Source organism: Dermacentor albipictus, unplaced genomic scaffold (assembly GCF_038994185.2).
Source record: "Dermacentor albipictus isolate Rhodes 1998 colony unplaced genomic scaffold, USDA_Dalb.pri_finalv2 scaffold_11, whole genome shotgun sequence".
Taxonomy (NCBI): Eukaryota; Metazoa; Arthropoda; class Arachnida; order Ixodida; family Ixodidae; genus Dermacentor; species Dermacentor albipictus.
The window spans coordinates 6,002,443-6,015,311 of NW_027225565.1; the positions used below are offsets into that span (position 1 = coordinate 6,002,443).

General features: G+C 44.4%; 1 protein-coding gene across 1 annotated transcript in view; it reads left to right on the forward strand.

Moving 5' to 3' along the window:
* LOC135915889 (glutamate receptor ionotropic, NMDA 2B-like) overlaps positions 1–10,373 on the forward strand; it is a 59,130-nt gene extending 48,757 nt beyond the window's left edge. The window contains exons 2-4 of the mRNA XM_070528315.1: positions 2,779–2,923; positions 6,643–6,860; positions 9,907–10,373. Of these exons, the coding sequence (XP_070384416.1) occupies positions 2,779–2,923; positions 6,643–6,860; positions 9,907–10,011 (468 nt within the window). The 3' untranslated portion in view covers positions 10,012–10,373. The remainder of the gene's footprint in view (positions 1–2,778; positions 2,924–6,642; positions 6,861–9,906) is intronic.
* Positions 10,374–12,869: the final 2,496 nt, after the last annotated feature.

The window sequence follows — 12,869 nt, forward strand, 5'->3', positions numbered from 1 at the left end:
TTCTGTCTTTTACTGTAGCGCACGCCCAACGCAATTACGCATTAAGACTGCTAATCCCACTCTGAGATGACAAATCAGAGTGCGCTACAAGGATAAATGCGTGCGCCATCCTCGGCTATCAGTTGTTGCCAATTTGGCCGTATAGCATGTTCCATCGCTTACCCGCGTCAGCTAGAGCCCCACAGAATCCCCATTGTGTTCGTAAGACTGCTACCCCATGGTCATAGAAATTTCTGCTTACATCGGCAGCAGCGACGGTGGCTTATGCTTCGGGAATCGACTATCGCTTACTACTGGCGCAAGTTCTGAAGTTCGCACCTGTGATAACATTCCATACACACCTGTTGTTTACTACAACGATCGGTTTTGCACTGGCGGGCATCGCAAGCTCCCCTATCTTGCGAATGTTTTTAGCTTTGTGAATGCACTAGTTTCGTAAGCTTTTTCTTGTGCGAGAGGTTGCTCCTGAGTTCGCTCAGTGAATTACGCCCCAGATGGGATAACGGAGCAGCTTGTGATGACTGCGGCAGTGACGAAACTATCGAGCACGTTCTTGTCATTGTCCTGGCTACCCAGCACACAGGCATTACTCATGACCACGTTGCCTCGAGTAGATAGCCACACGCCTTCGGAACAGAAATCCTGCAATGCCAGCCATGACGGTGGACACCATGGAGTTTCCTACAATAGTTACTAGAGGGAACTCTGGCGCTGGACTCGTTCAGCCACCATGAGAAGGATGGATAATACATGGATTTGCCTGATCTTAGTGCTAGTAGATTCAGATGTCCTTGTGGTTTTGTTTACCACGCTTTATCTGCCTTCATTGTCCTAAACTTCAAAACATTCTTGCTTTTGCAAGTGCAGAAGGCTCTTTAAACATGGATGATTGCTACTGATTGCAGCGGTTTAGCATGTCGTGGTGGCTCAATCGAAACGCGCCTAGCGTCTCAGCTCACTGACTTGTACGTGCGAAATTCATAAGGGCGTTCTATACCGCTTGTCAATGCGTGCGTCCGTGGCGTAATGGTCTCAATATCGGCCTTCTGTGCTACAGGTCCTCCCGTCCTACGCTCCTCCTGTGTAGGAATCCTCCCGTCGGACAATTGATAGTGTTTATCTTTATGTATTTATGACACAGTAATTCCTTGAAAATAACGAGTCGTGAAGCCGTTTCAAGCCAGGACAAAGTTTAGGAAAGTACATGTACTGCCCATCATTCCCACGCCCGCTAAACAACCCGTCTGCCGCTCTTGTATGCACTAAGGGAAGAGTTTGCTCTAGTAAATATTGCATGAAACTATATGGTTGGCACATCAGAAGTCCGTCCAAGGGCTACTCAAATGTCTTTGAAGGAGTGAGCTGTTGAAGAGACCCTGAAACACTTGAGGAAGGAGCATCCACATTTCTTTAAGCGTTTGCTTTCTTTCTTCGTTTTACTTTCAATCGTTATATTTACATGTGCCCCGATCCAAGTGCAGGGTAGGGAACCCAATGGCTTGGTTCCCGCTAACCTTTCTGCCTTCGTTATCTCATTTCCTTTTCTCGATTAGGTAATTCTAGATGATAAAAGCGTGTTTCCTTGTCAGTAATTAGACACGAAGCCGGCAATCAATATTAAGTTGTTTCCACTAGTATTTCTTTTTCAAAGTTTGCCACCAATCGTACGCGCCAAGGATTTTCGAAGTTATGTAAAAATACGTGTCAGCCTCTTTACACTCGATCACCCACTGCAGTATAGCTGACGTGCCCTCTGTAGCGAGGCAGTGACTGTGCTGCACGTTACGCTACTTTTTTCTTCCCCCAAACAAGAATCTTTACGAGCTGGTACTCGGGTAGAAACGCCTTTCAGGCTTTTTTTTTTCGCGCTGGTAATTAATAATAAGCTATCGCTAAGATATGAAGCGCTTCTTAATGTCGCGCATTCTTTTCCGAATGCAGCCACATTATGATGGATGGGCGTAGTGCCTCGCCGTTTAAGTGGGCCGATCCCGGTTATCGTGCAGTCTTAAATGTTGTACCGCAGGGGCACCTGGGTACGCACCATTGGTGCCACTGAGCATGCGCACTGGGTATGTTCCACTGAGTTTTAGTTTGCTTTCAATGTTATATCTTGCTATTGCAAACACTGTGTTTTACTTATTGTAAATATAAACACAACAGCATGTAATCTCCCCTAATTGTTGCTACACAATTTTTACAATAGTCATACAACCGTTGTCTGCAATAAATTAATGTTTCTGATTACGTAAGCGTTAACTACCAGCTGAGTTTGCCATTCTTTTTTTCTTATAAACCTGAGACTATTTGTTTTTGTAATGAGGATTCGCATCCAGAAGGGATCGTTAACGTCACGCAGCCGGTGGAAATTAAAAACAATGTATATCTTGGCTGGATGCAGCACTGCCACTTTGATATCAAGCAGCAAATACGCTGTTAATCTAGTGACTTGCACCCAATGCTTACAGATGACTGTAAAGGAATAACGCATTAGAGAGAAATCGCAATGTAAACTTTTACCGGCTGGTGTTGTTCTTCGGGGTAGGAGAAGGGTATACTCCAGCAATCGGACTATCGGTGTTTTAACTATTGTTGCTTGCACATTTAGCATAATAACATTGCTATTTTGTTATTATGCTGCATAATCTGGAACCATTTTAGTTGTATGAGGTCTAACTTTCTAATTTTTTACTTGAGAGAGACACTTTTTGCTTCTTTTCCGAGAAATTTCATAGTGTGGACCGCAACGAAAGAATGCAACCAAACACTTTGTTTCAGGTCTGGATTGGTATATTTTTCTCAATGCTGCTTGTAACAGCCGTGTTGACATTCGACAAGTGCGTCCGAAAGAAAGATACCAAGAACCTTCTTCGGAAGTTTGGAAGTTCCCTGTGGTTATCCTGCACGTACTTCTTTACTTCTGGTGAGTTTATCGTAGTTTCCAATCCCGCCATTTCTGGACTAACAACCGATTTAAAAAATACGTATAAGCACGAGTGACTCGAATGCAAGTTAGCCCTAAAATTATCACGAGCTTGGCAGTAAACAAAAACAGGAGATATAGCCTCTCACAGTGTAAAAAGTAGGAGTGACAAAAATCAGAGCAGATATGTAATATGACAGCAGACGGCGTCAAATATTTTGCTCTTATGTTACACAATTTTCCTTAATTCTCCATAATATGTTACAGTTGCAGCAAGATTATGGAGGCCTTGAATTATTTCCCTAATTGGCAAAACAGAATCACTTGCATTGAATATTCACTGCCAACTTGAACCGTAAACGTAGTTACGCATCATGAAAATGTACGACACCTGCGTAGTGTTTCTAAACGTGCAGACATTTTTGCGTGAAGTGTTGAAACCGACGATATATCAGATAACGACTACACCGTCGCTTCTTTGCTTCTTCCGTTCAGTTGAGTACCGTCACACTAGGACGACCGTGAAACCTTCCTACGGTTCTGCCGATGGTGGTCAACAGTGACATTTTTATAGCGTATGTGCTCCTGCTATAAACCGTTTTATGCTGTATGCCACCATATTCCGTACGCAGTCGCGCAATCTATGAGCAGGAACTGTCGCCGCCATGTTGGCTTGGGTGACTGCTCTGTGTTGTCCGGCAGGTGTACGCTTGGCAACAGTTGCTAGAGGCCGTTTTTGGGCTGGCAGTGTCTACTCAGCATACGTGACACCTACCTACATGTGAAATCATCCTGTAGGACGTACTGAAGCGATTTAATTCGCCATGGCCGCATTCACTGCTTCAGGAGAGGTGAAACCCAATTCGATACGTGCGCGTGTCTTTTCACCTAATTTAAGCCTCGGAGATTAGGGGCCGACTTCACAATGCTTTTTGTTTCTAAGTATTGTTTTTCATTGGCTGATTGCCTTCGTTATTGATATGTCCTACATCACTATTGGCTGGCACGAACGCTTTAAGCGTGAGAACGTTTTTGTGAATACGGGCTCAGATGTGCATTCACAAACATCGTTTCCCGTATGGGCCTGTATTTCATTATTTGCCATGTTGTTCGCCTGAGTATAGATGAGGAAACATACGAGACGATCATTACAGCCTGGGCGCCGTTCCGCTGATTAGTTGGAGAAGTGGTAAAACTTATGTTTAGATACAGTGGACGATTATTTCACTAGTTAGTAATGGCATTGTAAAAAAAAATGTTTTAGTCAGTAATAACAACCTGCTGTTGAACCGCAAAACACCGAAAACTGATATTTTTATTTTGTTTATTATCCTACACCCACCCATACGATTTCCGAGAATCATGCCATTACAAAGAGCAGTCATATTATTTTCATACAGTGCCCATTGGTTACCACTGCTTTACATTGCAAAGAGCCGGCGCTGAAGCACAAAGCTGACGTGTGATATTTTTTCAAACCACTTATAATTTGGAGAACAAATGGTAAATTTTCACGTTTGAACCGGCATAAATTGTGCAAAATTTTTTTCCCCAGCGTAGTAATACAAATGGTACTTCGGACATACAGGCCGACGTATTCTCGGCGCAGTTTTTTTTTGTTGTTGTTTTCGCGCATGTATCTTTTCGTACACTGGTAGAAAGATTGCCGGCAAACCGGTTTGAAAGAGTCAACCCGAAATCCCGCTTACTAGGTGCGTCATTTTTGAACTTATGTGAGAAGCTCTCCGCTTCAGTGGTGCTATCTGTCGACGAATCGGCCAATCATTGCGGCAGCATCACTAGCGTGTCGGTCGCAGATCTCCCCTCATTTCGCCAAATTCTATGCAGCGCCTCAAATATTGCCTAAAATGAGACGTTCCATCTGGAGGAATTATTTATTATGTATGTATTTTTTATTTATTTATAGAATATTGTCAATCCCTCATGGGAATCATTACAGGGTATCAATGAACACTATTAGAACATTCTATTGAAAAAGAGCACATGATGATTGGAGACTATACAAGAATAGCAGTAGTAAATTCATATATAATAATACACACTACGAAGCCAATGTACCAGCAAAAAGCCAGCAGGAAAACTAGAGAAAATAAATGCAGAGTAGAAAGCATCATTCACATACAAAATGCACAGACCAAAATGTGTAGGCAAGTGCTTTCCTATCACAAACTGAAGCGGGATGGATTGTATGGCGATAGCAATTTAATTACTTATGTTGACAACTCATTTTAGGTTAATACAGCACGCTCAAGTAATTCCATACATTTTTGTAGTGTTGGCTGCTGTTTTGCGACTACATCCAGTGTATTCACGAATCGAGCGAAGGAAGAAAGAATAGCGAAAAGTATTACTAATAAGCGGATATTCTACAAGTTCCCATGCATGTCTTCTAGTCAGTCTAGTATCACGAAATTTCAAGTAAGAGTCAGGGTTTATATGGAATGATCTATCCAATAGTTGGTATATAAATTTCAGTCGATAAAGCTTTGCGCGACTTTCAAGGGTAGCTAGACCAGCACGCTGTAACAGAGCAGTAGGCAAGTCAGGGCGTTCATATTTGTTAAAGATAAAACGCAATGCTTTCCGCTGCAACCTTTCCAAGATTGCGATATCGTTCGCAGTGTGAGGGAACCACACAGTATTGGCGCATTCTAAGACTGAGCGGACAACAGTGACGTATGCAAGAAGCATTCTTTCATGTGTACAATATCACAAAGTCCGTTTAATGAAGAATAGTTTGTTTAATGCTTTATTTGACACTTGACGCACGTGCTCTGTCCAGCAGAGATCAGACGATATTATGACACCTAGGTATTTATGCTGGTTTCCACTTCGAAGTGTCACATCGTTAAAATGTTATGCAAAATCAAGCTTAGACGCTTTATTTGTAATGGACATGAACACGGTTTTATCAATGTTTATTGTCATTTGCCAATCTGCACACCACTGAGCTATCTTATTTAAGGCATTATTTAATTTGCCCTGGTCCTCGCAGTGTCGTACTTCATTATAGAGCATGCAGTCATCAGCAAAGAGCCTGGGTTTCACGTCAGCATAATTGGTTATGTCATCTATGTATATTAAAAACAAAACTGGAACTAATACGGACCCCTGGGGAGCGCCTGATAACATTGGAGCAAAGTCGGAAGAGTGAGAGCCGTACTGTAAACATTGAACAGTTTGTATCTGCCCTATACACGTATTATCATTCTTCTTAAATAGAAATTACGACTCACTATGTTTGTTTTTGCATGTTGCAAGGTTTAGGAATCAGGGTAATTTATCCAAGCACTGCTCCGTGCGAGCCGGTTACTTTCTTTGAAGAGAGCTCTTTATGGTCGTTTTACTGTTTTACACGTTGCACCACAATATCCGCGTCATAAAAATTCACCTGAAGCAACATGCTCAGCGGCCTACTGGGTTGGCCGAGCACTCCTGGTTGTGCTCTTTCACAATTACCGAATGAATGGTGCTTGTTTTTTTTAGGCGGGGGGGGGGGCTATTTTCAAAGCATGCAGATTCTTCCCTAGCAAATGAACATCGCACTAGAGCTTCTAAACTGCAATAAACATTAACGCTGTAATATTGGAAGCCTAGGTATAAGTTGGATGCTTATATAATTGTCATCATTTGCGTGTAGCCGAAGAGAGCAGACTCTGGCATCTGGCATAATTAGTCAGTGTACCTCTCCTTTGCAGCAAAACACAAGCGAGTAAAAAATGTGTCGACCAGAATTATGCTTGCAACGTGGAGCTTCTCCGTTTTCGTCGTGGTTATCCTGCTGAGCAGCCGACTCGTGAGCACCATGCTAACCAAAAGTGACGAAGACCACGTAGACACTCTTGAAGACGTGCTGCGGTTCCCAAAGCTTAAGATCCTCGCCGAAAGGGGCACCGCATTCGATGATTTTCTCATGGTGAGAAGGACGGGACACTTACCCGGCGCCTTCCTTGTTTATTTCATGGACCGGAAGTCGCGCACTGTTGCTCGTTGTTTGCTCGTGCCATCGCAAGCTAGCTGCTTGCACTGGCATGAGCAAAAATCTGCTGAGAGCTCCGAAAGTACGTGGGGAGTCCGCGACTTCCGATGCATGAAAAACGAACGCGATTGTGGCAGCTCTCGGATCGGTGGGTGGAGCTTTCGAAACTGTTCGAGGAACTCGAGAGTGGGGCGGCAGTACTAAGCAGTCCGGAACTATCGGGAACAGATAATCGAAGGGTCCCAGTAGCTGCCGCGATTGGCCGAGACGTTCAGTTTCAAACTTCCTCGCGCTTGCCGTCACGGAGCGTTCAAGTCCTTGATAGCGGCGTCGCCTTTTCTGCGCTCCTGCGGCGCTCGGTTTCGATATTTCCTCAATTTACCGTAGAAATTAGATGATAAATGTGTCGAATTAGGTGCGAATTTCAAGATGTTAGAAAAATTAGGGGGTATTAAAATGCGAGCGTTTTCAAATTCGCCATATATACAACCACCCCTAAGGCACTAATAAAACATTTATTTAAAATTTATGTGCTAATTCTTCTTCTGAAGCTCATGTTATTAGCGTAAAAGTATGTCCGCGTCACTTAGAAACTTGTGCTGATGAGTGCTTGCGCGCTGCTATCGCGCTTGAGTTGCATTAGGCTGTCGCATCTTCTGTATCTGCCTCCCCGGCAAAGGCACAGAAGTGCCACAGCTTCGGTATCAAAGGACACTACAGCAGGGTATGCCTTAATGAAATTTCAAAACAGCGACAGGTATGGGTCTCTTCGGCGCGCATGAACTCGGGCGATATTTTTTGGGGGAGCTGTCAGTGCATCGAGCGCGCAGTCTCGATTCATTCAATTAAGAATTAACGACGTACCAGTCTTTGCTAACGTGGATACGGGCGCCGAAGTTTCTGCAGTACCGCCATATTTTCCAGGTTTACCCAGTAGTCTAAGCAAGTTAGTAGGGGTGCTGACTGGGGAAAGCGGCGATCACCTGGATGATTTGGGCAAATTCGAGGCAGAAGTTAATGCAACGAAAAATCTCGCCAAGTGTACTATGTCGTCAGTCCTTTGTCCCATATTGTTCTTGGTTTGCCAGCTCTTGAAGCATTAGGAATAATGAAGTTCCTGGAGCCTTTGAGAAAGCATACTAATTACGAGGCTTTCTTGTCACAAGCGTGATAACAGCGCGCAAACACTTATCAGCCTATCCCCCTTTTTGGAACAAACTATTTCGTGTTTTAACGGGGAACACAAAGGTTAAGGGGGCATATCTCGCATTAAATAGACACAAGAAAGAATGCGTGGTGCAATCAACAATTCATTCATAAATACCCCCACCGGTTTGCGCGGTTGACTACTCTTCCTTCTCTGGTCACATACCCCGTCCCCGTGCGCACCTGAGCTGGCCGCTGCTAATAAGTGTTTGCGCACTGTTATTGCGCATGAGTTGCATTAAGCTGTTGCAACATCTGTACGTGTCTGTGCCCACGGAAGACACGGGGAGATAACGTCACGGGGCTGGCATATGCGGCTGGGAACAAACGTCAGGAGTTCTTTTGGATGTCTTCGGGAACTGGGCTTGACTTGCTTGTTCTTTCATCGCCGATAGCTGGGCCGCTTGGTCATCGCAGCACCCGGCAATGTCACAGAACTCGCTTACAATAACGCAACGTTCGCTGTACTTAGTCTACAAAAAAACCTGGGTTGTTTAAAAAGAGAAACAAGCATTCGCTATCCAACAAGGCAACCTTTCTGTTTATGTTCCTCGTATTTCATCTGCACCTTGTTCGAACAAGTTTAAAGATAAAAATAATCCGAGAATACCTATGCACACCTTATGAGTTGTGAATGCGAAAGCATTAAGGTCTATTTGCACGCCGCTCAGCGCTCCTTCGGGTTATGAACTTCTCGGGGGCAAGAGAGCACGCATAGACGCTTGACTAACGCCTCCTAGATGGCACAAAGCCGGTGCACTTCAATCAGTGACACCATGCTACCTTGCCGAGTGTCATAGCTAATGAAAGGCTCCCGAGTAAGCCGTAGGGATTTTGACGTCACCGTTTGCATAACGCCGGGCTTGCAATAGAAATTTCAGTCCAAGTAGTATGATGTCATAAAGTGGAGTTCACAGGTCTGCTATTTGGAAGGCGCAAGCTCAGCCCAGTGGGCAGGGCACTTGACTTCTGAGCGTGGGGTGGGCTATTCGAAAGTCAGCACCGCAGAAGTTTTTACTTTCAAATTCTATTTATTATACATTATTTGTTTATAGTGATTGCCAAGGCTAGGTTAGCTGACCGATTACCGAGACAAACTTAGAACGCAGGCGAGATAATTGCACAGAGTAGGAACGCGCGAATAACGCAGGCTCCCGAGAGCGATGGTGATGTTGCGTCACGGAGGTGCCCTCTGCCCTCGCGCCACAGCTGTCGCACCAGCGCGGCAGCAGGTGCTTCCATTCGACCGTTCTGCTCCGTCGAGGTGCGTACGTAACGTGGCGTCGCAGTTAATGGCGAATTTGGAGCTTTTTGGCTGCTACAGTCGCCGGCCTTTTGGCTCAATGAATTAATTTGGCGCTTCCGCATTAAAAGACGGAAATACTCGAAAAGCTTTAGCCGGACGAAATTTGTCTTAAATCTGAGCATACGCACCAACATACTTGGCCCTTCTAAGCCAGCTCCTGGGCCGAAAACGCCGCCAGAAAGCAAGGACTGGCCGCCGGCTGAGGGGGACTGGGGGTTAGCCTCCCGACCCCCACTACCCCTGAACCCCATCAATGAGATAACAAAGTTGCATCTCTTGGCATTGTCAGCCTGCATATGCATGAACAAAAACGCTTCCCTTTAGCTACGGGGCCCATCATCAAAGTGAGTAAGATTCAATGAGGAGAAATAAGATCATAAACCATGTCAGTGCCGCGGTCTACCATTTGGTAAGTGCTGAAATGTTCGCCTGATCGACCACTGATACGGTTCAATCATTACCTCAATGCAGAAACCGAAGACAGCGTTTTTCCAGCAAATCCAGAGACAAGTGGAAATCGTGGCGGGAAGCATTGCCCCCGGACCTTTACAGGACGACTTTTTCGATCACGTATAGCGTGGAAGTCACGCAATACTCTACGAGCGGTACTTCCAGGACGCCACACTGGCCAGACGTTTCCTCGAGCGCGGTCGCTGCCGGTTCAGGCGAGCGCGCCAGAGCCTCAGCCTACAGCCCTTGAGCATGCTTATGCGGAAAGACCTGAAAGCAGAACTGAAAAGGACCATAACAACTCTGTATGTTAACATGGTGACATTCACTACCACCCTGTATTTTTCCTGTTAACTAGCGCAAAGACTTCCCACATTACGGTCGTACTAAAAGGCTTTAGAAGTAGCACACTCAAGGTGTTTCGGTATGTTAAGCGGCCCTTGGCGTACCCGAGAAATAACGTCCGTGAAACTGCGGACGTGCAGCACTTTTTTTCTTTTTAGAGGGCAGTTCTTAGGCGCCCGTTCCTGCGGCGAGCGTCGGCGTGGACGTAACCGAGCGAACGAGCATAGCGAAGGATGAAAGGGTGGTGTTTTTACATGTAGACCCCACCAGACTACTCAAAATAGCTACTAGCGCTAGTTACATTAATTCAATAGTAATAATAATAATAAGCAACAACCAAGGAACGAGAAAAACACACGTGTGCGCCCTCCTTAATAAAGCGGTACTTTCGCTGCGTGCATGTTCTTTCATACACCCTTGCTTTAATATGTATTGAGCTTATTCTTAAAGGAATATCAAGTCAAAGATCTTGCTCGAAAATGCCCTTGCAGTGTACCCCAGCATCATGGCTGGCCAGTATCGAAGGTACCTGTAACTATGTAACTATAAGATATTCATTATCTTGTATCTACATCACTTCAGATTCGCAAAGGCATGTATCAGTATCTGTAGTTTCCGTAGATCAGTTGGAGTATCGCGTATCCTAAACACAAGCTGCACTTCTCACATAATTCACCAATTTGCCCAAAGTCACTGAATCTACCATATGACAGCACGTAAAGCTTATTCTAAGATGGGGAAATTTTACGTATAGTCGTTTATCCAGGAACCTATGCAACGAGCACAGTGCCACGCGAGACTCCACTCCTTTGAACTTTAACGAATGGTGAACACCAGCCCACCTCGATTTTCTTGACAAAAGGGGTTGTGTGGCGGTAGCATGTGAGAATTGAGAGACAGGGTAAGCCAGAGGTAAAAGCAAGCGTCACTATTATTGAGCAAAATATGTGATCAATCAGTTTAAGTACGGTCAATGTGATGATTAACTACCTGTTTTGTTTCAAGTGCAGAATAAAAGTCAGCCAGTGCTCAAATCGCACCCTTGCGCTATAAATTGTGTGCGCGGAAGCAGTTTCGAGAAATACAGACTGCAATATATCTCGTGGATCGCATTGCTGTTCCACTTAACGGTTTTATGTATACATCATATTCCACCCTGCAGAAACATATTGTCTCGAAGAGCAAATTATTTTTAGTGTCCTTCAAGTAAAGTTAACGAGCGCAGATACAGCCGCTGCTAATTACCCACACAAACGTTCTGCAACAGCATTCTGAGATGCGAAAGCGGGCGCTACACAGCCGAACGATGATTAATTGCACTTTGCTTGCTCGCCACGTTGTCCCCGTCGCTGCTCTCGCACATCTTTCTTCTAGCATAAGCATTGTTCGAAGTCACGTGACCTAAATATACATTTGTTTCGCAATAATTTCATGGTTGCTGCCTCAAACTTGGCGGGACACTTTCCATCTGAAATTATCTGGATACCAAGAGCCAGAACATCATGGCTGGCTTCACGATTGGCTGGCAGCGTGATAGGGTGACAGGGGAAATGAAGAGCGTGCTTTCACTGTAGGGTCAGCGTACTGACGGCGTAACGCCAGCGTTCTTTCACTATTCATCAATCGCCTAGGTGCATTCACCTTTCCTCTAGAATTTTCAAACCTCAAGGTCTTGTACACGGCAATTATAGTTACTCGCTAACCTCTTAATAATTGATTTCACATACTAAGATTACTTTCTGAGCATTTTTGATAATAAATAGGGTCATTCCGTGCCAGTTCGTCTTATCATTATTACTATTAGGCGTGTATACATAAAAATTACCCCAGACAAAAGAACAAAATAGAGCTAACTGGAAATTCCACCAGGAGGGGCACAATGCCTACCTTCTATGGAAGGAAGTCGGTACACAAAAGATAACGTGTGAATATATAAGAAAGATAAGGAGGACGTAATGAATAAAAAAGATACTCTATAATAACATGTATCCTTATCATGAATGAAATTATGCCACAACACCGATGCAGATGTGAAGACTACAAGTGGAAGTCCAAATGTGTCGTGTTTAAAAATGATAGAATGGCTCTGTGAGCTTTATTATATCTAGACGCACGATTAGGAATTTAGGGCTTTTTCTAGGTCTAGAGCACGTATTTCTGGCGAAAAAATATTTTGGTACACATGAAAGCCATTTGAATTTCGCAAAGCAGTGGGATTTACAGACATGCGCACAAGGACCACAATGCATTATCTGCCGAACCGTTCAAGATATGACATTTCGCGTTTAAAGAGGGTCTCAGAAGAATGATTAACACAATTTTCTCATCTCTTTGTATGGATGGCTTCAAAATGAAAGCAGTGAGAAAGCACCTTTGAGAAAAGCTGATTCCAAAAATCGAGTGTGACGTGCATGACTGTCATTAATTTTTGTTTTAATGACTGGTCATTAGGGGTTTCCTAAAAGACACTCCTGGACTTTCTTGCTTTTTTCCTTTCAGATGAAGATAAAGATTGCTTAATTGAAGCTTTTTTGGAAAATATTTCAAACGCGCCGTAGTGGCATAGTGGCTTTGGTGTTGCACTGCTGAGCCCAAACGCACGGGATTGAATCCCCGCCGCGGCGGCCGCATTTCGACGG